Genomic DNA, 23,178 nt, shown 5'->3' with positions numbered 1-23,178 from the left:
ATGAAAAAGTCATTTTTTTTTATCTTTATAGAGTCTGAAACATAGACTTGAATTTATTTTTATCAAAGGAACCCATACTGGCCACCAAAAATGTTTCTCAATAATTGGTCATATTTCTAAAGTGACAACAATGCTTGCTTGGCCTGTCACAATTGTGACATTTTTCTATTTCTTATTCTCTCCAAAGACATATTAAGCAAAAAATGAGTAAATAAATTACAAGGAGTGCATGAATGTGATTATGAAACCTAGTTTTACATGCATATAAACCATCTGGCAAGTTGAAAGCCCAAACAATCTCATGAGTGATGCTAGGAAACAAGGCTAGGATTTAAACATTTTAAAATCATACTTTTTACTCTTTTTCTTTTCCAGGATTACTAAAATAATCAACCTAACAGATAATTTAAATTTACAATGGAATTTCATATTCTCTTATTGCTAAGTCTGCTATAACTTATGAATTTCATTCTGTATAAAGATTAGGATGATTTTTTCACTTATTTTCACTTTTTAAAATTCTCAAATATATACTTGTGCTTCTGGTCCTGGTTGATATGGAAATTTGGGGGTGCAAATTCCTGATCCTAATACCAATTCAGAAGCTCACATATTTCATTTTCTCTTGATTTAGAACCCACTAAAATGCACAAGGCTCATACTCTTAAAATTATCTGCAGTGGAGTATTAAGGCATCTCATTGACAGAAACTAGAGGTAAATATGTGGGCCAGGTTAGACCAGCTAGGGAAGTGACAATCAAGAGTCTGGATTGTGTACAGACTTAACTTGGTGAGTTTTAATGGGAATAGGGTGATAGTATAGATGAGAACAATCTTGCAATTGACTAGAAACAGGGAGAAAACTGCATAGAAAGGCCATACTGAGTTATGTTGTCCAGATGCATATTCACAAAGGGAAGAGAGAAATTATAAGCTTTGTTGGGACAAAAGGGAAACTTCCAGTTTGCGCATGGTGATGTGAAACAAATTCTTTTCCTTCCGGATATTGTACAAAATCAATGATGCAAACAGAGAAAACCTCCACAGGATCTATGTCAGGGAAACTATGAGACAAAAAATCCAGTCTCAGAAAGCTAATGAGGGCTTCCAAGCAGCTAAGGTGAGCAGAAACTATGCTTGGTGATGATAAAAGCACCAGGGCAAAGTAAATACCAAGCTGGCCGAGGGTAACAGACCTCAGAAATATCAGCAAAAATACTCTCCTTGAAAGAACCTTCCTCCAGTAGCTGGGAAATAAAAATCGAATTTCTTGAGGAATAATATAAAAGAAGTAGGCACAGCATCCATAAAAACAGACTATAGGAAAAAAGGCAGGGTATTCTATGTGATTTGAGTGGTTACTATTCACTACACTATAAATTTGTCTAATGTATGTGTTTGAAATTGGTTTGAAATCAGGGGCTCCTGGGTGGCCCAGTCGGTTTAGCATCCCACTCTTGATTTCAGCTCAGGTTATGATCTCAGGGTCGTGAGATGGAGCCCCACATTGGGCTTTGCACTCAGCACAGAGTCTGCTTGAGATTCTCTCTCTCCCTCTCCCTCTGCCCCTCCCCCCATCCATGATATAAATAAATAAATAAATCTTTAAACTGAAAAAAGAAAAATTGTTTGAAAGCAAATTAAGAGAAGAGCACCAAAACTTATTAAAGTATACTCACCAAGGAATTAAAAAAAAAAAAAACCTATTACAACCAGCCAACAAAGAAATGATTGGAGAAGCCAGAGCAAAAAGACTTATTGTGCGCATTTTATATATTTAACTATAGAATTAAAATAAAGCAAAACCAAAAAATATGGTGCTAAAACGATCAATCTGATTATAATTATTCAGTGCCCAGACACTGTGGGTATGATGCAATTTATATAAGATCCGGGGATACAGGTTAATTAGATGGGAAGTAGAGTAAGTTTGCAGATTTTCTCATCTATAATTGGGAGTCAATAAAGAATATTCAAAGCTAACAATCAAGTAATGGAATTACAAGTTTATATAAAGTATACAAGTATGCCATGTTCAAGATAATGGGTTGCTAGAGGAAAGGGAAGGGAGATGGAAGGATTGGAAACATAATTTTATCATACTTGGAAACCAATGGATTTGTCCAAAGAAACAGAGCACTGTCTATATAAACTTATAATAAAAATAAGCATAAGAAAAAAATTCAAACCTTCCTGAATACCACAAGACAACACACAAAAAACCCACAAAGAAAGCCAGGCACATAAAGATTAGAAAAGTATATTAAAACAGAAAATGCAGTCAAATGAGATATTGCAAACAAAACCCGTTTTTTAAAAAATGACTCTCTAGGGCGCCTGGGTGGCTCAGTCGTTAAGCATCTGCCTTCGCTCAGGTCATGATCCCAGGGTCCTGGGATCGAGTCCCGCATCGGGCTCCCTCCTCAGCGGGAAGCCTGCTCTCCCTCTCCCACTCCCGCTGCTTGTGTTCCTGCTCTTGCTATCTCTGTCTCTGTCAAATAAATAAATAAAATCTTTAAAAATAAAATAAAATAAAAAATGACTCTCTAATTGCGTCTCAAAAACAAAACCCAATTCTATGCTGTATACAAGCAACAGACCTAAAAAAAGTAATTCATGAAGTTTGAAAAGTAAATTACAGGCATGGAAAATACAATTCAAAGCACAAAAATGATATTAAGAAGAAACTGAGGCTGAAAAGAATGAAACAAGACAAAGAAGAGAACTTTGTAATGCCAGATGCTATAGGTTGCAACAAATATGAAACAACTAGAAATATTGGTGCAACAAATAAAATACATTTCTAAACTATAAATTATGAGAAATTAAAAGGGAAACAAATATGTTAGTAGTAGCAGACTTTACCTTACCTTTCTCAGTACATGACAGACTAGTGACAAAAGAAAAAAAAAATTAGAAAGACCAGGACTTTTCCTTCTACCTATGAAGAAGCAACAGTAATTTCCCTCTTGCTATAATCAATGAGAAAGTTGAACAAAACATATGAAATAATTCTTTCAGACACTGGCTAAAAAGCAGCACAGGGTTGTGATCCCTGAGAGAAGGGTAAACAATTAGGTGAGACCTACCACTGCCCTTGGTTCATACTTGGAGGCAATTTCTGGTGATGAGACAGAGATTGGATTTTAGAGAGGCCAAGATGGCTGGAATTTGCAGAAGTGAACACTGGAAATGAGAGAACAATGCCGAGAATTAGCTCCAGAAAGTCACATGGGGTCTTCATAAGTCTTTGGTTGAATGCCAATCTGCATATGTGTACTGAGAAACTTCACAAGGTCACCAACAAGCAATTACTGTGGAAAACCAAATTACCACAGAACTGCAAGTTGAAAATTGCCAGATCTAATATAAAGCTAGGATTTACTCAAATTTCCATGAGCCAAAATAAAGAGACATCATTCAATATATGAAGCGTTCAGTAGACACCCAAGAAGAGAAAACCTTTGTACAGGAACTAAATTACTTCTATAGTAAAAGATACTCTAAGAGACTCGAAGAAAAACAGATCTTAGAAGGATCAAACTATTTATAGGGAATGTAACTGCCGGCCAAAACAAAGTCAATATTTAAATGTATACCACAAAAAACATTCAGCAGCATAAAATTCACAATGCCCAGTATCCATTATAAAATTATATATATGAAGAAGCAAAATTTTGACCCATAGCAGGGGAAAATTCGTAATAGAACCAACACAGAAATAACAGACATGTGGGAATTAGCAGAAAAATCTCTAAGATAGCTATTATAAGTATCACAATTACACTCAGGCATTTGAAAAAAATGAGAGAAAGGAAAGAGGTAAAGAAGAACTAATTAGAATTTCTAGAGATGAAGAGTATTAACATATGGAAGGAAAATGTCACTGGTTTGATATTAACTTCAGAGAGACTGTTAAATAAAAGATCAGTGAACTTAAAGACATGGCAAAAGAAACTAAAAATGAACCAAAAGAGAAAACAAAGATGGTATAAATGAACAGAGAGGTGGGAAAATACCAAGAGTTCCAACAGATGTGTAGTTGGAGTCCCAGAAGAAGAGGAAAAAGACATCTGTGAAAAAGCTAACATCATGATTAATGGTAAAAAAAATTTTTTTTCCTCCTAAGAGGAAAAAAGCAAACATGTCCACACTCACTACTTTTATTTAACATTGTTCTGGAGGTCATAGATTCTGCATCAGTGCAAGAAAAATAAATGAAAGGAAGTAAACCTCTCTTTATTCACAGACAACATGGTTGTATATATAGAAAATCCTAATAAAGCAAAAAAATAGCTACTAGAACAAATAGCAAATTTAGCAAGGACACAGGATGCAAGTATTGTAAGAAATAAAAGGTATTTCTATATAGGAACATTGAAAAATTGGAAAATAAGATCTAAAAATGTCATTTATAGTAGCATTCAAAACTTGAATGCTGATGGATAAGCTTAACAAAAGATGTGCCAAGACTGTACATTAAAAACTCCAAAACATTCCTGAGAGAAATGAAAGACAACTTAAATCATTGGAGACATATACTATATTTATGAACTGGAAGACTCGGTAATGTTAAAATGTCAATTTTCCAATTCTCCTGTTGTTAATCTATAGATTAAATACAATTGCAATCCAAATCCCAATATTTTTAATTAGAATTTGAAAAGCTGATTTTTAATAATTTATATTGAAATTTAAAGGACCTAGAATAGCCAAATTTTTTTCAGAGAAGTTATACTACCTGGTTCAGGATTTAAATATAAAGTACAGTTATCAAGACAGTATGGTCCAAGAATAGACATGTAGATCAATGAAATAGACGTATTTCATCAGTGAAATCATCAAATCAGTGAAACAGATTTCAGATATAGATCCATACATACAGTTTCAAAGATGCCAACATAATTTCATGGGAAAAACATAATCTTTTCAACAAAAGGTACTGTAACAATTGGACATCAATATGCAAAAAATAAATCTCAACTTTGACATCAAACCATAAACAAAAATTAAAATAGATCAGAAAACTAAACATAAAACCTAAAAAGAGAAAACTTCTAAAAGAAAACAGCATTAAGTCTTTGTAACCTTGGGGTGGGCAAAGATTTCTTAGGACAAAAAGAAAAGCACAGACCATAAAAATGTTTCGATAAATTGTGCTTAAAATTTAATACTTCTGATTTTAATAATATTAATTAGTCAAGGCATAGATTAAGGGAAAAACTTACAATGTACACATGAAAAAGGATTCTTATCTAGAAAGAACTCTTGCAACTCCCTAAGAAAATAATTACATTTAAAAAGGGGCAAAGGACTTAAAAAAAAAGCTCCTTCAGAGAAGGTATACAAATGACAAACAATCACATGAGAGAGGGTCTATATCATTAGTCATCAGAAAAATGCAAAATAAAATCACAAAGAGCTAGTGTATAAATATTTTAGTGATGTAAACAATCAGTGATACAGGATTAAATGGGGTAAAATTATTCACACTGAATTTCTAATTTAAGATTATTTGATAAGAAACCATCATACAAGTAAAATTACAGTCCCTGATTTATATATACCCAAGGTGCAAATGGCCTCCCCATACAATGGGCTTCTATGGCAACAGAACCTTTTTCCAAGACCTTTCTGTGAGGATCTCATGCCTGGGTCTTGATCCCTGCCCCCATCACCACTCCTACTTTCCTGCCCTAAGAGCCTAAACTACCACAGCTGCTGGAGATACCCAGCTGCAACTTGCATAAGACCACCCCAATCTCTGAGAACTCAAAGAGGATAAAAAAAAAAAAATGTGATATTGAACAGGTCAGTGACAGTGTTGTAAGTAAATTAAAAATGGAAAATACATCCTAAATTTTAAATAATTATAATGACCTTTTAGAACAAAATTTTCATTAGCTGCAAATCACCAGAAATATAATTAATATATAGAATATGAAGCATAGTAAAGCATTAAAAAAATGTGAACATTTTTGAAATATGGAAAATCATCATTCCTTGCCTGTTTGCACTTGTACTGGAGCAGTAATTCCCAAACTTGTCTGTACTTTGGAATATTCTGGTGAGCTTCATAAGCTACTGATGCCTGTGGCCTAACCACGGAGATTGTGATTCAGTTGGTTTGGGAATGGTCTGGGCTTTGGAATTTAAAAAAAAAAAAAAATCTTCCACCGATTCTAACATACAGACAAGTTTGGGAACTGCTGTAATTAGTAGAAAATGGATTAGTAGAAGATGGATCCTCTCTCTCTCTCTCTCTCTCGTTATTAATGTCTTATATTAACAGATTTCATGTGATACAAGTTATAACATAAAGAACACTATGTAGATAATGTACACCTGGTCAGTTACATTTAGTATGACACATTTAGGCTGAATTTACAAAGTAGGAACCTGGAAACACTGGTTGTCACTTCACATAACTTCACAATGGTGAGTGAGAGTTTGTGATTATGTAGTTTGCTTGCCTGTTGTGTAGAAAATACCTTTAAACTTGAACATGTGTTAAACCTATTAGTGCCAAAAAAACTGCACCAGGTGTTGTGAGCAGTTAAATAATTCAGTCCCATTAACTTTTAAGGAAATTGGCAAAGATTATTTAATTAGTTCTCTGTCCCAGAAAGCACAAATAATTAGTAATTGTTTATTCCTTATAGAGAATATGGGGGTGTTGCGAGTATGTGTGTGTGCACTGGGGAACATGTTAAGTGTCATGGGATTGAAAATTTTCATGAATCTCAGAGAAAAATGCCAAAAAATGAATGTTTTAAAAAGAATTAGCTTATTTAATACTTGACAGTAACAACAATTTCTGTAAAATACTAATTTAGTAAAACCATGGTATTTCTGGTTCTGGATTTGCATTCGTTATTACTACAGTGGTTCAGATCCCATTCTATATTTTGAGGATGATCTATGATCCCCCAAATATATTCTATTTATTGTATAGTGAGCATTCTTTCCTCTGGCCTATTTGATATATTATGAAGTTAAGTCTTCACTAACTTTTTTTTTTTACCAGATTTATTGAGATATAATTTACATACCATAAATCCACACACTTAAAATGTACAGTTCAATGGCTTTTAGTATATTAACAGAGTCTTGTAACTATCAGCATAATCAATTTTGGAACACTTTCATTCCACCCCCAAAAAGAAATCCCAGACCCCTCAGCTGTCACTGCCATCCCTCCATCCCCCCAGCCTTAGGTGACACTAATCTATTTTCTGTCTCTATGTATTTGCCTATTCTGGACATTTCCTGTAAATAGACTCACACACTATGTGGTCCTTGTGACTGGCTTCTTTCATTTAGTATAATGTTTTCAAGATTCATCACTGTTGTAGCATGATCAGTACTTCATTCCTTTTTATTAACTAACACTATTCCATTGTATGGATGTAGCACACATCCATTGTATATCCATTCATTGATTAATGAACATCTGGGCTGTTATGAATAATGCTGCTATGTTTACAAATTTTTCTGTGGGCGTAGATTTTAATTTCTCTTGAGCATATACCTAGCAGTGTAATTGCTGGATAATATGGTAACTCAATGCTTACCCATTACAGGAAGTCCCAGACTGTTTCCCAAAGCAGCTACACCATGTTACGTTCCTGCCAGCTGTGTATGAGGGTTCCAGTCCCCACATCCTTGCCAGTACTTATTGCTATGTGTCATTTTGATTATAGCCAACCTAATGGACATGAAGTAGTACCTCATTGTGGTTTTAATTTGCATTTGTTTAATGATTAATGATGTTGAGCATCTTTTCATGTATTTATTAGTTATTTGTATATCCTTTGGGGGGAAATGTCTATTCAAATCTTTTTTATGTTTTAAAAAATTGGGTCTTTTTGTCTTTTTACTGTTAAGTTGTAAGCATTCTTTACATATCCCAGATAGAAATCTTTGTTATAAATATAATGGGCAAATGCTTTGTTCCATTCCGTGGGTTGAATTTTCATTTTTTTATTGAAGTATAATTAACATACAATGTTTTATTAGTTTCAGTTATAAAACATTAGACAATTCTATCCATTATTCACTGCTCACTATGATAAGGGTTAGTCACCATCTGTCACAATACAAGATTATTACAGTATTATTGACTATATTCTCTATGCTATATATTTCACCTTTATGACTTATTTTATAAATGGAAGTTTGAACCTTTTAATCCCCTTTATCTATTTCACCCATCCCCCATCTTCCTTCCATCTGGCAACCACTAATTTATTCTCTGTATTTGTCTGCTTTTTTGTTTCTTTGTTCAGTTGTTTTGTTTTTAGATTCCAAATGTAAGTGAAATCATCTAGTATTTGTCTTTCTCTGTCTGACTTATTTCACTTAGCATAACACCCTCTATGTCCATCCAGATGTCACAAATGACAAGATCTCATTCTTTTTTATGGTTGACTAATATTCCATTGTGTGTACATAAGTGTACCACAGCTTCTTTAGTCACCTATGAATGAACACTTCATTCATGGGTTGCTTCTACATCTTGGCTATTATAAGTAATGCTGCAATAATCATAAAGGGGCATGTATCTTTTCAAATTAGTGTTTTTGTTTTCTTTGGGTAAATACCCAGTAGTGGAATAACTCTGTCATATCGTATCTATATGTTTAGTTTTTGAGGAACCTCCATACTGCTTTCCACAGTGGCTGCGCCAATTTACATTCCCATCAACAGTGCATAGGGCACCCTGTTCACCATATCCTCACCAACACTTATTTTTTGACTTTGGGGGATTAGCCATTCTGATTGGTATGAAGTGATATCTCATTATGGTTTTGATTTACATTTCCCTGATGATTAGTGATGTTGAGCATCTTTTAATGTGTCATTCGGCCATTTGTATGTCTTCTTTGGAAAAATGTCTATTTAGGTCCTCTGCCCGTTTTTAATCAGATTGCTTTTTATTTTATGTTGAGTTGCATAAATTCTTTATATTTTTTGGATATTAACTACTTTTCAGATACATCATTTGCAAATATCTTCTCCCATTCACTAGGTTGCCTTTTGTTGATGGTTACTATTGTTAAGTAGTTTTCGTTTTTTGTAGTGTATTTTTCTGGTTTTGGTATCAGAGCAATACTGGCTTCATAGAATGAATTTGGAAGTTTTATTCATCTATTTTTTTGGACTATTTTGAGAAATAGGTATTAACTCTTCTTTAAATATTGGGTACAAAAATAGGTATTAGGGCGCCTGGGTGGCTCAGTTGGTTAAGCGACTGCCTTTGGTTCAGGTCATGATCCTGGGGTCCTGGGATCGAGCCCCACATTGGACTCCCTGCTCAGCGGGGAGCCTGCTTCTCTCTCTGCCTCTGCCTGCCACTCCCCCTGCTTGTGTGCTCTCTCTCTGTCAAATAAAGAAATAAAATCTTAAAAAAAAAATAGGTATTAACTCTTCTTTAAATATTGGGTACAATTCACTTGTGAAGCTGTCTGGTCCTGGACTTTATTTTTGTTGAGAGATTTTTGATTATTGATTTAATTTCTTTACTAGTAATCGGTCTGTTTAAATTTTCTATTTCTTCTAGATTCAGTTTGGAAGATTGTATATTTCTAGGAATTTATCCATTTATTCTGGGTTATCCAATTTGTTGGTATATAATATTTCATAATATTCTCACATTTTTGTATTTGTGTGGTGGTGGTGGTATTTCTCCTCCTTCATTTTGGACTTCGAGTGCTCTTTTTTTTTTTTTCTTAAAGAGTGGCTAAAGTTTATCCATTTTGTTTATCTTTTCAAAGAACCAGCTCTTGATTTCATTGATCTTGTCTATATTTTTACTTTCTTAATGGTGTCTTCTGATGCACAAGCTTTTTTCGTTTGTTTGTTTGTTTTAAGTCCCATTTACTTATTTTTGTGTTGTTTATGCTGTGGTGTCATACATCTAAGCATCTTCATCTAACCAAAGTCAAAAATATTTATCCCTATATGTTCTTCTAAGATATATTTATACTTTTAGCTCTTACATTTAGTTCTATAATCTGTTTTGAGTTTACTGTGTGTTTTGTGTCTGGTACACATCCAGATTTATTCTTTTGTAAATGAATATCCACTTATCTCAGAAGTGTTTTTCAAAAAGACTATTCCTTCCCACCCTCCACTGAATTGCACTGGTGTACTTGCTAAATATCACTTAATAATAAATACGAGGGTTTATTTCTCAATTTTATTCATTGGGATACACACACACACACACACACACTTATACCAATATTGCATTGTCTTGATTAATTGCAGGTTTGGAGTAAGTTTTGAAATCAAGAAGTGTGAGTTCTCCAACTTTTTCTTTTCAAAGATTGTTTTAGCTATTCGGAGTCACTTATGTTTTCATACAAATTTTAGAATCAGCTTGTCCCTTTCTAAAAATTCAGCTGGAACTTTGAAAAGGATTTAATTGGGCCTCTAGATTGATTTGAGAAGTATTGCCAGCTTATCATTATCACATCATCCAATCCACAAACATGGGCTATCTTTACATTCATTTAAGCCTTCTTAATGTCTTCCAACAATGTTTTGCAATTTTCAAAGTATAAATTTTGCACTTTTGTTAAATTTATAAGTATTTTCTTCATTTTTCTTCAGTAGTTAGTATAATTGTTTTCTTAATGTCATTTTCTGTCTTATTTCTGTTGTATAGAAATAAAATGGATTTTTGTATATTAATCTTGTACCCTGAAACTTTATTCTAATAGTATTTTAATTTTAGCATTTTATTTTTATAACATATAATTTCAGCATTTTATATATATCATGTCATATTCAAATAGAGATCATTTTACTTTTACTTTTCTAATCTGGATGATTTTTATTGCATTTTTATGCCCAACTGCACTGCCTAAAATTTCCAGTACAATAGTGAATAGGAATGTTGGAAATGATATTTTTGTCCTATTCTTGATTTTAGGGGAAAGCATTCAGGCTTTCACCACTAAGCAAAATGTTAACTGTGTTTTTTGTAGATTTTTTTTATCAGTTGAGGAAGATCCATTCTATTCCTACGGTGTTGACTGCTTTTATCCTGAAGATGTATTGGCTTTTGTCAAATACTTTTTCTGAATTTATTGAGACGATCATGTAGTTTTTATCCTTTACTGTTATGATGTATTACATTATTTTTAGATGTTAAACCAATTTTGCATTCTTGGCATAATGCCATTTGGTGTTTATATATAACCTTATATATATTTCTAGTTTTGGTATGTTGATATTTTGATGAAGATTTTGCATCTATACTATTTTATGAAATTTGTTTTAAATCAGTTATGAAAAGACAGAAGAAATATGCATTTACACTATCTTACATGATTATATAATAACCTTTGCCAAGGCTCTTTGTGGACTGGGTTTACTTACTTTTAATCTGAAGAACTTCCTTTAATATTTCTTGAGAAGTTTGTATTATAGTAACAAATCCTCTCATTTTTCTGTTTATATGGAAATGTCTTTATTTTGCCTTCATTTTTGAAAGATTATTTTGCTGGGCATAAGTTTCTTGGTTGACAGGTATTTTTTTCTCTCAGCACTTTGAATTTGTCATCCCACTGCCTTCTGGCCTCCATTTTTTTGTGTGTAATGAGAAGTCATCTGAAAATCTTATTGGAGCTCCTTTGTACCTGAGTCATTTTGCTTTTGCTGCTTTCCATATTATCCCATTGTTTCTGGCTTTCAACATTTTTGCTACAATGTGTCTGGATATAGATCTCTTTGCAATTATCTCATTTAAAGTTCACTGAGCCCCCTTGGATGTACACATTAATGTTATTAAGCTAATTTGAAGCTCTTTAGCTACCATTTCCCTGAATATTTTTCTACTTCATTCTTTTTCTGCTCTTGTTCTTATACTCCCATATGCCTAGATTGGTGTGTTTAAAGGCTTCTCACATTTTTTGAGTCTGTGTTCATGTTTCTTCATTCTACTTTCTCTCTGGTCTTCAAATTGCATACTTTCTATTAATGTAAGATCAGGTTTCATAATGTCTTCTTCCAGTTCAAATCTACCATTGAGTCACTCTAATGAATTGTTCTTTTTTTTATTATTATTAAAATTTTCAACCCCAGAATTTTCATTTGGTTCTTTATTAGAATTTCTCTCTCTTAATTGGCAATCTTTGATGTGTCTTTATGCCTTCATACCTTTATGCATTTCTTTTGGCACTTTGAACATGTTTATATCGGCTAATTTGAACTCTTTGTTAAATCTGACATGTAGGGCCTCTCACAGGTAGTTTCTGTTACCTACTTCTTGGTGTGTGGCTCATGCAGTCCTGTCTCTTTGTGTGTCTTGTACTTTTTGGTTGTTGTTGAAAACTGGAAATTTTACATAATATATTGTAGCTACTCTGGATACTAATCCCCCCCTCCCTTTAAGGCATATATTTGCTTTGATGCTTGTTTATTTGTTTTGTGATTCAGCTGGCTATTTTGGTGAGTCTCTTTCCCCAGGGTTAAACCTTGGTACTGCACCTTGGAAGGTGCAGCGCTAGGCAAGCAAAGCCCCCTTGGTGTTATCTGGTCTGTCCTATGTTTTTCGCTGATTTCTCCATTAAGCTATCTGACTCATTTGGCATTATACCAGTTGTTAAGGTCCACTAATTACCCAGGGGTTAGTCTATGGTTTTTGACAATGTTCTGGGGCATAAATTGTACAGCAGGCTGAGCCAATTAAATTCAGGCTTGGATAATTTTGAGACAAGTCTTTGAGGTTTGTTCTCACCTCAGGAGAGCTATTTTTATGTCTCTGTCTCTGGTTCATTCTGATAAATTAGTAGGCCTATGATTTAGCTTATTGGTCTCAATGAGGAAGAGTTATTTTTGAGAACATCCCTAGACTTGAACTCTCCCCCTAGTCTGTTTCAAATAGTCACTTCCTTTGGGAAGAGTTTTGGAGCTATCTCTTCTTATGTACTACCTCTCACCATAGGCAAAATCTTACTGCCACTACTCTTGGTGATAGTGAAGTTGTAGTCACTGGTCTTCTCGGCTTGCCTTCCCAACAATCTCTTAGAGATTCTCTGCCTTACAAGCAAGCTGTGGTGAAAGTGATCAGGAACCCAATATTCTTAGCCTCTAATGCCTGTGGTAGAGACTCTGTCTGATGGATATAAGTTGATTGGAAAAGGGGAACTCTAACCTCTTGGCCACACTCATCAGGAATTTTGCCTCTTTACCTCAGAGTTGGGGGGGATGAGAAATGCTAGTAACCTGCCCCTCCTGTGAGATATGGTAACCCTGATTAATAATTGAGAAGACTAGTAGTCCTACACCCTTACCACATCTGCCTGCAATGGAGCTTCCATCAGGCAGGTTGTGAATAAGAGAGTGAAGGAGTAGGTCATGACTACAATGTCACAGACTTTTGACATTCTTACTGAGTTGCAGTAGATTTGCTTGAATAAATGTTTCTTCTTTGTCTTTAGGACAATATCCAGAGTTGTGTTTTTATAGTTTTGACCAGTTTGGCTTATTTGGTTGGAGAGCAGATCCAAAGAGCCCCTCACACTTCGATCCCAAAAGGAACTTTTTGTAAGCTTGTGATTTTGCTGTATTTGTCATCATTTGAAAGTTTTGCCCATTTTCTTTACAAGGAAGGGCTTTAGCTATATTAATGGCAGATACATTCTTTTAAATACCAACAAACACAAACACATGCAACTCAAACTCAATGTTTAAAAAAATATGTCCACAATAAAAGACATATTGCTAGTAATACCCAATGAAAATTAAATCTGATTAAAGAAAAATAATTACACTTTATACCTTAATTTGTGGCTGTGAACCCATTATACAGCAATAGCATACTTCATAAGTATGTCTCCTACATTTAGATGTTTTAGACTCAGGTCAGTCTGTAGAAAAACTTCACACATAATGTTTGTGTTTTTTTTTTTTAATTGTACATCAGGAAAAGGAGACTTGGTCTAATAATAAAGTATACTGAACTTGTGTTACAATCTAAATTGAAGTGTGGAGTTTGGGAAGTGAAACAAGAAATAGACATAAATTTCAAACTTACAGAAGGTATCTATAATTCATTAGAACTGTTGTGTTTTCTATCAGACCTTCTGACTCAAATATTTATTACAAATTAACAATAAAAGCACTAATTTTCAATTTATATATGTCCAAGACAAAGAAAATGTGTTCTAAAGATCAACTGTTAAATCTCAACCAAATTGTAATATTACATATAGGTAAATATTTTTAAATTCCTTTTTTTTTTTTTTTTTGCCTTCAGTTCTTTCCATGGAGACAAACACATACACACACACACACACACACACACACACACACAAACACAGAAATATTGGCCCCAGTGAGAAAAACATGCTCTTTGTTGAATATATGAAACAATGAAGCCATTACCATGCTCCAGCATTTTCATGGGCATCCAGAAAAGAATGAAGGAATGGATCAAAGCATTTAAACACTGAAACCAAAACACCTAAAAGAAAGCAAAGCAAGAAAGTTATGATAGTACATTGTTCCAAATCTAAAAACATGACATAATGAAATATGCTTGTAGTTTGAAACAGTTATAAAGCCAAAATGTTTTCCTGGAGATGGAAAAATTCTATTTCTTCTACTTCTAAAAGAAATGACTGTGAAAGTATGGGATATTATTTGAAAAGAAAACTCATTAAATATAAATGTGTAGAACTCAAATATAGAATATTTGTTATAAAAAATTACAAAGACCAAAATTATCCAATGAAAAAGAACCAGAAGCAATTTTTAAAAGAAAAATATTTTCAATACTTAGGTTGTAGTATTTTAAATATAATTTCATATGATAAACTCTGCATCTTTACATCTCCACCCAGACTCTGGTCAAAATAAATTTTAATAAACCACATACAATTTTCTTAGAGAAAATCTTAATAATATAAAATCCCTAGGGTCAAACAAAGGCACACCTTGGGGTTAGGAGATGGTTGAACAACAAAAACAAATCTTTGTTCTTTTGGTTCTAAATATATCAGTTATTTTTATGCTTGCCAGGAAGACTTACAGATAAAGGACTAGAGAAGAAAAAAATGTGGAAAAAACATATTTTGTCCTGTGACCTAAATTTCCTGGAGCTGTTTTTAGGAAAGAATGTAAGAAACTGGTTTAAAAACACAGCTAATGCCAAATTGGAAAACCTCAAGACTCATGGAACATTGGGTAGAATACATAGAAGTTTTTGTCTTGGTACTGGAGAAAAATTATCTTTGCACTTAGCACAACTCCTGTCCTTCCTAATAAATATTAAGATGCAGATCCACAAGGATTAAATTGTTTCTAGTTAACTTACTTGTGTTCCAGAACAAAACTCAAGAACATGGTAATACAAAATAAAAAGCTTTTATGCACAGCAAAGGAAGCCATCAACAAAACAAAAAAGCAACCTACTGAATGGAGAAGATATTTGCAAATGATACATCCAATAAGGAGTAAATATCCAAAATACATTTAAAAACTTCTACAACTCAACACCAAAAAACCAAATAATCTGATTAAAAATGGGAAGACATTTTTCTAAGGATGACATACAAATGGCCAACTAACACATGAAAAGATGCTCAATATCACTAATCATCATGGAAATGCAAATCAAAATCACAATATCATTTTATATCTATCAGAATGTCTAAAGTCATAAACACACACACACACACACAAACAAGTGTTGAAGAGGATATGAAGAAAAAGGAACCCTGTGCACTGTTGGTGGCAATGCAAAGTGGTGCAGCCACTGTAGAAAACAGTATGGAGGTTTCTCAAAAAATTAAACATAGAAATACCATATAATCTAGTAATTCCACTACTGGGTATTTACCCAAAGAAAACAAAAACACTAATTCAAACAGATATATTCACCCCTATGTTTACTGCAGCATTATTTACAATAGCCAAGATATGGAAGCAACCCAACTGTCCATCCATAGCAGAATGGATAAAGAAGATGTGGTGTGTGTGTGTGTGTGTGTGGATATATATATATATACACACACACAATGAAATATTACTCAGCTATAAACAAAAGTATGTCATCAACCATTGACAACAATATGGATGGACCTAGAGGGTATTACGCTAAGTGAAGTAGGTCAGGCAGAGAATGACAAATACCATATGATTTCACTTATATGTGGAATCTAAAAAATAGATGAACAAACAAAAAGCAGAAACAGACCCATCAATACGGAGAACACACTGAAGGTTGCCAGAGGGGTGGGGGTAGGGGGATGGGCAAAGTGGGTGAAGGGGTGTGAGAGATACAGGCTTCCACTTGTGGAATGAATAAATCATGGGAATAAAAGGTACAGGCATAGGGAATATAGTCAATGGTACTGTAATAGTATTGTATGGTGACTAATGGTAGCTACACTTGTGAACATAGCATAATGTACAGATTTGTTGAATCACTATGTTTTACACTTGAAACAATGTAGCATTGTGTGTCAACTACTTCACTAATTTTTTTTAAATAAAAACATGTAAAGAAAAAATATTCATATATATATGAGTATATATAATATATATGAATATATATAAAAATATCCATCACCTAGGTAAATTTCATGATATCAGACATCGAATCCAGAATTACCAGGCATGCAAAAAAAGCAGAAAAATACTACCCAAAATAAGGAAGTAAATAAATCAATTAAATCCAACCCCCAACCAACATAAATGTTAGAATTTGCAGATAAGGATGTTGAAAAAGTATAACTCTGTTCTTTATGTTCAAATGGTAAGTAGGTAAATAGAAGATATAAAAAATTTCTAAATAGAAATTCTATGGATTAAAAGCTACAATTTTTGAGATAATAAATTTACTAGATCACAGTAATGCAGATTCAACACTGCAGAAGGAAAAATTAATGACATAGATATTGCAGTAGTAAATTGAAGACAAAATAATTTCTAAAAATACCCAAAATTTAACAGAGAGGAAAATGTATGGAACAAAAATATAGATTCAATGAGGTTTTGGATAACTTCAAGTGATCTAATATATGTATAATTGGAAGCAACAGAAGGCGAGGAGGTTGTCCAGAAAAAAATATTTGAAAAAACAATAGCTAAAAATTTTCTATATTTGATGTAGACTATAAACCAGGAAACTTTTCTTATAAAGGACAAAATGGAAAATATTTTATATTCTTTGGGGTCCACATTGATCTCCATTGCAACTATTCAATTCTGCTCTTATAACTTTAAAGAATCACAGGGAATTTTTAAGTGAATGGGCATGGCTACTTCCCAATAAAACTTTATAAAAGCAGGCAGAGGACTAGATTTGGCCTATAGACCATAGTTTGCTGATCTTCTTACTATCAACCTACAGATCCAAGAAGCTCAAAGTACCCCAAGCACAAGAACCATGAAGAAATGAGACATCACAATCAAATTGCTCTAATTTGGTAATAAAGAAAAAGATCTTCAAAGCAGACAGATGAAAAAAGACACATTAAAGTCATAAAGATGAAGATAACAGTAATTCCACATTAAAACAATGCAAGTAAGAAGACAATGGAAATTGCTGAAAGAAATAAACTATCAACCTAAAATTTTATGCCAAGCAAAAATAACTTTCAAAAGTAAAGGTAAAATGAAGATTTTTTGAGATATATAAAAGCTGAAAGAGTTCATCACCAGCAGATTAGCACTACAAGAAGTTTTAAAGGAAGTCCTTCAGGCAGAAAGGAAATTACAACAAATAATAATGTGAATCTACACAAAGGATAGAAGATCACTGGAAATAATAAATATATGGGTAAAGATTTAAGTGTTTCTCTTGCTGGGACACCTGGGTGGCTCAGTTGGTTAAGCGTCTGCCTTTGGCTCAGGTCATGATCCCAGGGTCCTGGGATTGAGTCCTGCATCAGGGAACCTGCTTCTTTCTCTGCCTGCCGCTCCACCTGCTTGCTCAGTCTCTCTCTGACAAATAAATAAACAAAAATCTTTAAAAAAAACCCAAACCCAAAAAGTATTTCTTTTGCTATTTAAATCACTTTTAAAAATGTTCAGACACAAATATGAATATGGTATGGGGTTTTTAACATATGTAAAAGTAACATGTATGACAATAGTCCAAAAGTCAGAAGGAGAGAAATGGAAGTATACTATTAAGTTTTTTATACTGTGTGTGAATTAGTATATCACTTGAAGGCAGACTATACTAACCTGAAGATGTATGGTATAAAACCTAAACAAATTCTTAAAAAAAAAGAATTAAAGCTAAGAAGCCAACAAGGAGATGAAATGGAATTCACAAAAATTAATCCAAAAGAAGTCAGAACAACAGAAAACAAGGAAACAAAGTTTATTAGGAAAAATGGAAAATATATAGAAAGATGGTAAGTTTACACCAAAACACATCAATAAACACATTAAATATAAATGCTTTAAACATTCAGTATAAAGGCAGATATTATCAGATTGGATAACAAAGCAAGACTACAAACTGCCTACAAGAAACACACTTTAAATATGAAGACACAAATAGGTTATAAGGATGGAAAAAGATACAGAAACAGTAAAAAAAGCTGAAGTGGTCATGCTAGTATCAGACAAAATAGATTTTAGATCAAAGAAGAAAATAAAAAGGTAATTTCTTAATGAAAAAGAGATCAATCAAGACAATGTAACAATCCTAAACATTTATACACCTAATAACAGTACTTCAAAATACATGAAGCAAAACTGATAGAACTTCAAAGAGATAGAGAGGAATCTATACTTTCAGTTGGGAGATTTTAGTTCCTTTCCATAATTGATAGAATAATTGGACAGAAAATAAGAATGTAGAAGTTTGAATACTATGAATTTGACCTAATTTAATCATTCTGTACAAGCTAAGATGAAATATTTATAAGATAGACCATATTCTGAGCCATGAAGCAATATATTTAAAAGGCCCATGTTTTTTCCAGGTGTCTATATTTTTTTATTGAAGTAAAATTAACATTCAGTGTTATATTAGTTTCAGGTATACAATATAATGATTTAATAATTCTAAACATTACTCAGTGCTCATCATGATAAGCGTACTCTTGATTCTCTTTATTTCACCCATCCTCCTACCCAGCTCTCATCTGGCAACCACCAATTTGTTCTCTGTATTTAAGAGTCTACTTTTTTACTCGTTGTTGTTGTTGTTCACTTGTTTGTTTCTTAAATTCCACATATGAGTGAAATCATATGGCACTTGTCTTTCTCTAACTTATTTCACTTAGCATTATACCCTCTAGGTCCATCCATGTTATTGCAAATGGCAAAGTTTCATTCTTTTTATGGCTGAGTAATATTCCATTGTATATATATATACCACATCTTCTTTATCCATTCATCTATTGATGGACACTTGGGTTACTTCCATATTTTGGCTATTGCAGATAATGATGCAATAAATATAGGAGTGCATAGGGATTAATATGCAAAATATATAAAGAACAAAATACATAATACCAAAAAAAACCCCCAAATAATGTGATTTAAAATGGGCAGAGGACCTGAATAGACATTTTTCCAAAGAAGACCTAACAGATGATTAACTGACACATCAAAAGATGCTCAACATCACTAATCATCATGGAAATGTAAATTAAAACCACAATGAGATATCAATTTACACCTGTCAAAATGGCTGAAATAAAAAATACAAGAAATAACAAGTGTTGGTAAGAATGTAGAGAAAAAGGAACCCTTGTGTACTGTTGGTAGGAATGCAAATTGCTACACCCACTATGGAAAACAGTATGGAAGTTCCTCAAAAAGTTCTTTCTTTCCCCAAAGAAAACAAAAACACTAGTTTGAAAAGATACTTGCAGGTGTCTATATTTTTTTAAAGCTTCACTAATGATTGAGATGCAATTAGGTTTACTTTTATGGCCTATAAAATGCCTTTAATTCCCCTGTTAAATCTCAACTCCATGATCCCAGGAAGAAATCATTCCAAAAGAATCACTTGTCTCATCTAAAAAGACGAAGAAAAGTATTTTCCAGGACTGCCCCATTGCGCAACATGCCTCCTGAAGCTGCTCAGTGCACAATTTGTGGGACCATACATGGTGCCTTGCTTCTTTTTCTTTAAGGCTTCTCTCCCCCACATATTATTATTTAAACCTCAATTTCCTGGATAAACTAAACTACAAGGTAAATGATTGCACAGGGCTGCATCCCTTGGTTTGTGAATTATTTTTTTAAGCATCAGAAAAGGAAAAGACCAAAGGTAACTTTGGCGTTAAGTTGAGATGAAAGGCCTGCAATAAATCTTCTGTTTACCTTTGTGTTGAAAGTATTCCCTGCCCGAGAAATCCTGTAGAGCTGTGGATATGTAAGCAGGCTCTTCTGACTGCAACACTGTTCAAAGATCCCCAGAGTAAAAGGTGGTAATGAAGTGAAAATCTACATAGAAAACAAGGATTTAGTAAAAAGAACTTTTAGTCTGTAATGGAGTTAATATTGTAGCAATGTCAATTTCCTGACTTTGATAATGTATTACAACTATTAAGATATCATTATGGGGGAAGTCGGCTGAAGGGTACACAGAACTGTTTTTGCATGTCCTGGTAAGTCTTATACGCTATTTAAAAACAAAAATTATTTACAAAGACAATATTAATGAGTCACATAGATTCAAACATATTTAACAAATCATGACTTAATTTTTCTGATTGATTTGAAACTGTAAATGTTGCTTTATGACCATAAAATGAATAAATTTCTTCTTCTGTTTAATGAGCATAAAAATAAATTGAATATCTAGATATTTAAATAATAGGCATGATACTGACCAATATGTCTACCAATAATGATATCTGTATCCCTCATAAGAACCAGTTGGTTTTATAAGCTAGTTCACTTGCCAGGTCTTGGTAGGTAGTAGTTACTCAGTAAATAGTGTTGTGAATGTTCGATTAAAAAAAATACACAAAAATTCTTTATCTTGATAGTTATTATCAGAAACAAAGGGATGTTTCCTACTCATTTACTCTTCAAATATTTTACTAAGAATCATTATGCTAGCAACCATATTAAATGAAAAATACATGATCCTTTAAAAAGTTCTGGACCTTGTCAAGGAGGGAATCTTGTAATAGTAGGTATGATAATATGAGAAAAAAAATGGTGAAGTAAGGGAGAAGTTAAAAAAGGAGAAAGAAGGGGAAAGGAGGAGAGGGGAAAGAAAATGAGAGGAAAATAGCAGGAAAATAGAAGTGACATATTTCTGCTCCATATTGTTTCTGTTTCTATGGCAGTTTAACCAGGGATTCTTCACAAAGAGCAACAAGATGGGGCAAGCTTCAATGAGCAAGCATTTTTCACATCTTTGGGCTTCTTGTATCTGCTGTTGTCTCATTGGCTAAATCAATCACATGACCAAACTCAGAGTCAGTGTGAGTGGGTACACCAAAAGATGTGGATACAGAAGGGCATGGGCAAATTTGGGGACCTTTATTATAACAATCTAACACAACATATGACCTAAGTATATTTTCTAGAATTTTGTACAGAATGTTGACAGCAACTAAAGCAAGCATTATTCTTTGTCAATCATCCTTTTTTTTTTTTTGGTCTTATTACACTGGCTAGGACCTACGGATGATGTTGAATAGAAGTGGTAAGAACATACATTCTTCTCTGTTCTTCATCTTAAGGGAACAGGCTTTGCCATTAGGTATGATGTTAGCTGTAGGTTTTTCATAGAAGCACTTAGTGCTCATCAGAAACAAATGGCTGGTGCTGGTGTAGATTGGTGTCCCAGGGCTCGTGGAGGTGATAGGTTGGCTAGGACACTCAGACCCTGTTCATTCAAGAGAGTTTAAGTCTCTGAATGTAAGAGTTGATTTACTTAACTTGCCATTTAATTATATCAATATCTGCTTCATTTCTAATTAGTTTCTAATAAGCTATGTTATTCTTACATAGGATTCTGTGTTATTAATAAGTTAACACTTTATAATTAAGAAATATTCATCTTCATCACTAGCCATATTTATTTTTCTGAAGGCTATTATTTCTGTTATTAATATAGCCACTTTGGCTTTTTTTTTTAATTATTGTTTACAAGGTAAATCTTTTCCCATCCTTTTCCTTTTTACCTATCTGTGCCTTTATATTTGAAGTAGGTTTTGATTTTGTTAATCCAATCTGACAATATCTGCCTTTAAATTAGAATATTTAGACCACTTGCATTTCAGTGTAATTATAAATGTGGTTGGATTTAAATCTCCCATCTTCCTATTTTTTCTATTTGTTGCATTTAGTCTTCCTCTCTACCTTATTTACTGACTTCTTTTGAAGTAATTGAAATATTAAGATTTTTATCTCCATTATTGGTTCATTAGCCATAATTTTGGGGGTTTTAGTTGTTCTTTAAGGTTTACAGTATACATATGCAATGTATCACAAAATTCAGATAATAGTACACTCTCAAATCCCTCCCCCCATTCTTTGTGCTATAGTTATCAGACATTTTTATTCTAAATTAATGACAAATCCCAAAATACATTATTAATTTTGCTTTAACAGTTATCTGTCATCATGATTGAAAATGAGGGGAAAAGCGCATAGCCAGAGGAATGTTGAAAAAGAAAAGCAAAGCCGGCGGCATCACAATTCCGGACTTCCAGCTCTATTACAAAGCTGTCATCATCAAGACAGCATGGTACTGGCACAAAAACAGACACATAGATCAATGGAACAGAATAGAGAGCCCAGAAATGGACCCTCAACTCTATGGTCAACTCATCTTTGACAAAGCAGGAAAGAATGTCCAATGGAACAAAGACAGTCTCTTCAACAAATGGTGTTGGGAAAATTGGATAGCCACATGCAGAAGAATGAAACTGGACCATTTCCTTACACCACACACAAAAATAGACTCCAAATGGTTGAAAGACCTCAATGTGAGACAGGAGTCCATCCAAATCCTAAAGGAGAACACAGGCAGCAACCTCTTTGACCTCAGCCGAAGCAACTTCTTCCTAGAAACATCGCCAAAGTCAAGGGAGGCAAGGGCAAAAATGAACTATTGGGACTTCATCAAGATAAAAAGCTTTTGTAAAGCAAAGGAAGCAGTCAACAAAACCAAAAGACAACCAACAGAATGGGAGAAGAGATTTGCAAATGACATATCAGATAAAGGGCTA

General features: G+C 33.5%; 1 protein-coding gene across 1 annotated transcript in view; it reads right to left on the bottom strand.

Moving 5' to 3' along the window:
• Nucleotides 1-23,178, bottom strand: part of LOC110570205 (phospholipid-transporting ATPase IB-like) — a 180,179-nt gene that overhangs the window by 28,282 nt on the left and 128,719 nt on the right. Inside the window, 2 exon segments of the mRNA XM_021678187.2 lie at nucleotides 14,399-14,477; nucleotides 20,309-20,431. Of these exon segments, the coding sequence (XP_021533862.2) occupies nucleotides 14,399-14,477; nucleotides 20,309-20,431 (202 nt within the window).

This window comes from Neomonachus schauinslandi, chromosome 3 (genome assembly GCF_002201575.2).
Source record: "Neomonachus schauinslandi chromosome 3, ASM220157v2, whole genome shotgun sequence".
Taxonomy (NCBI): Eukaryota; Metazoa; Chordata; class Mammalia; order Carnivora; family Phocidae; genus Neomonachus; species Neomonachus schauinslandi.
Note: the sequence above shows the minus strand (reverse complement) of the source record. Positions and strands in the feature narration are given on the sequence as shown.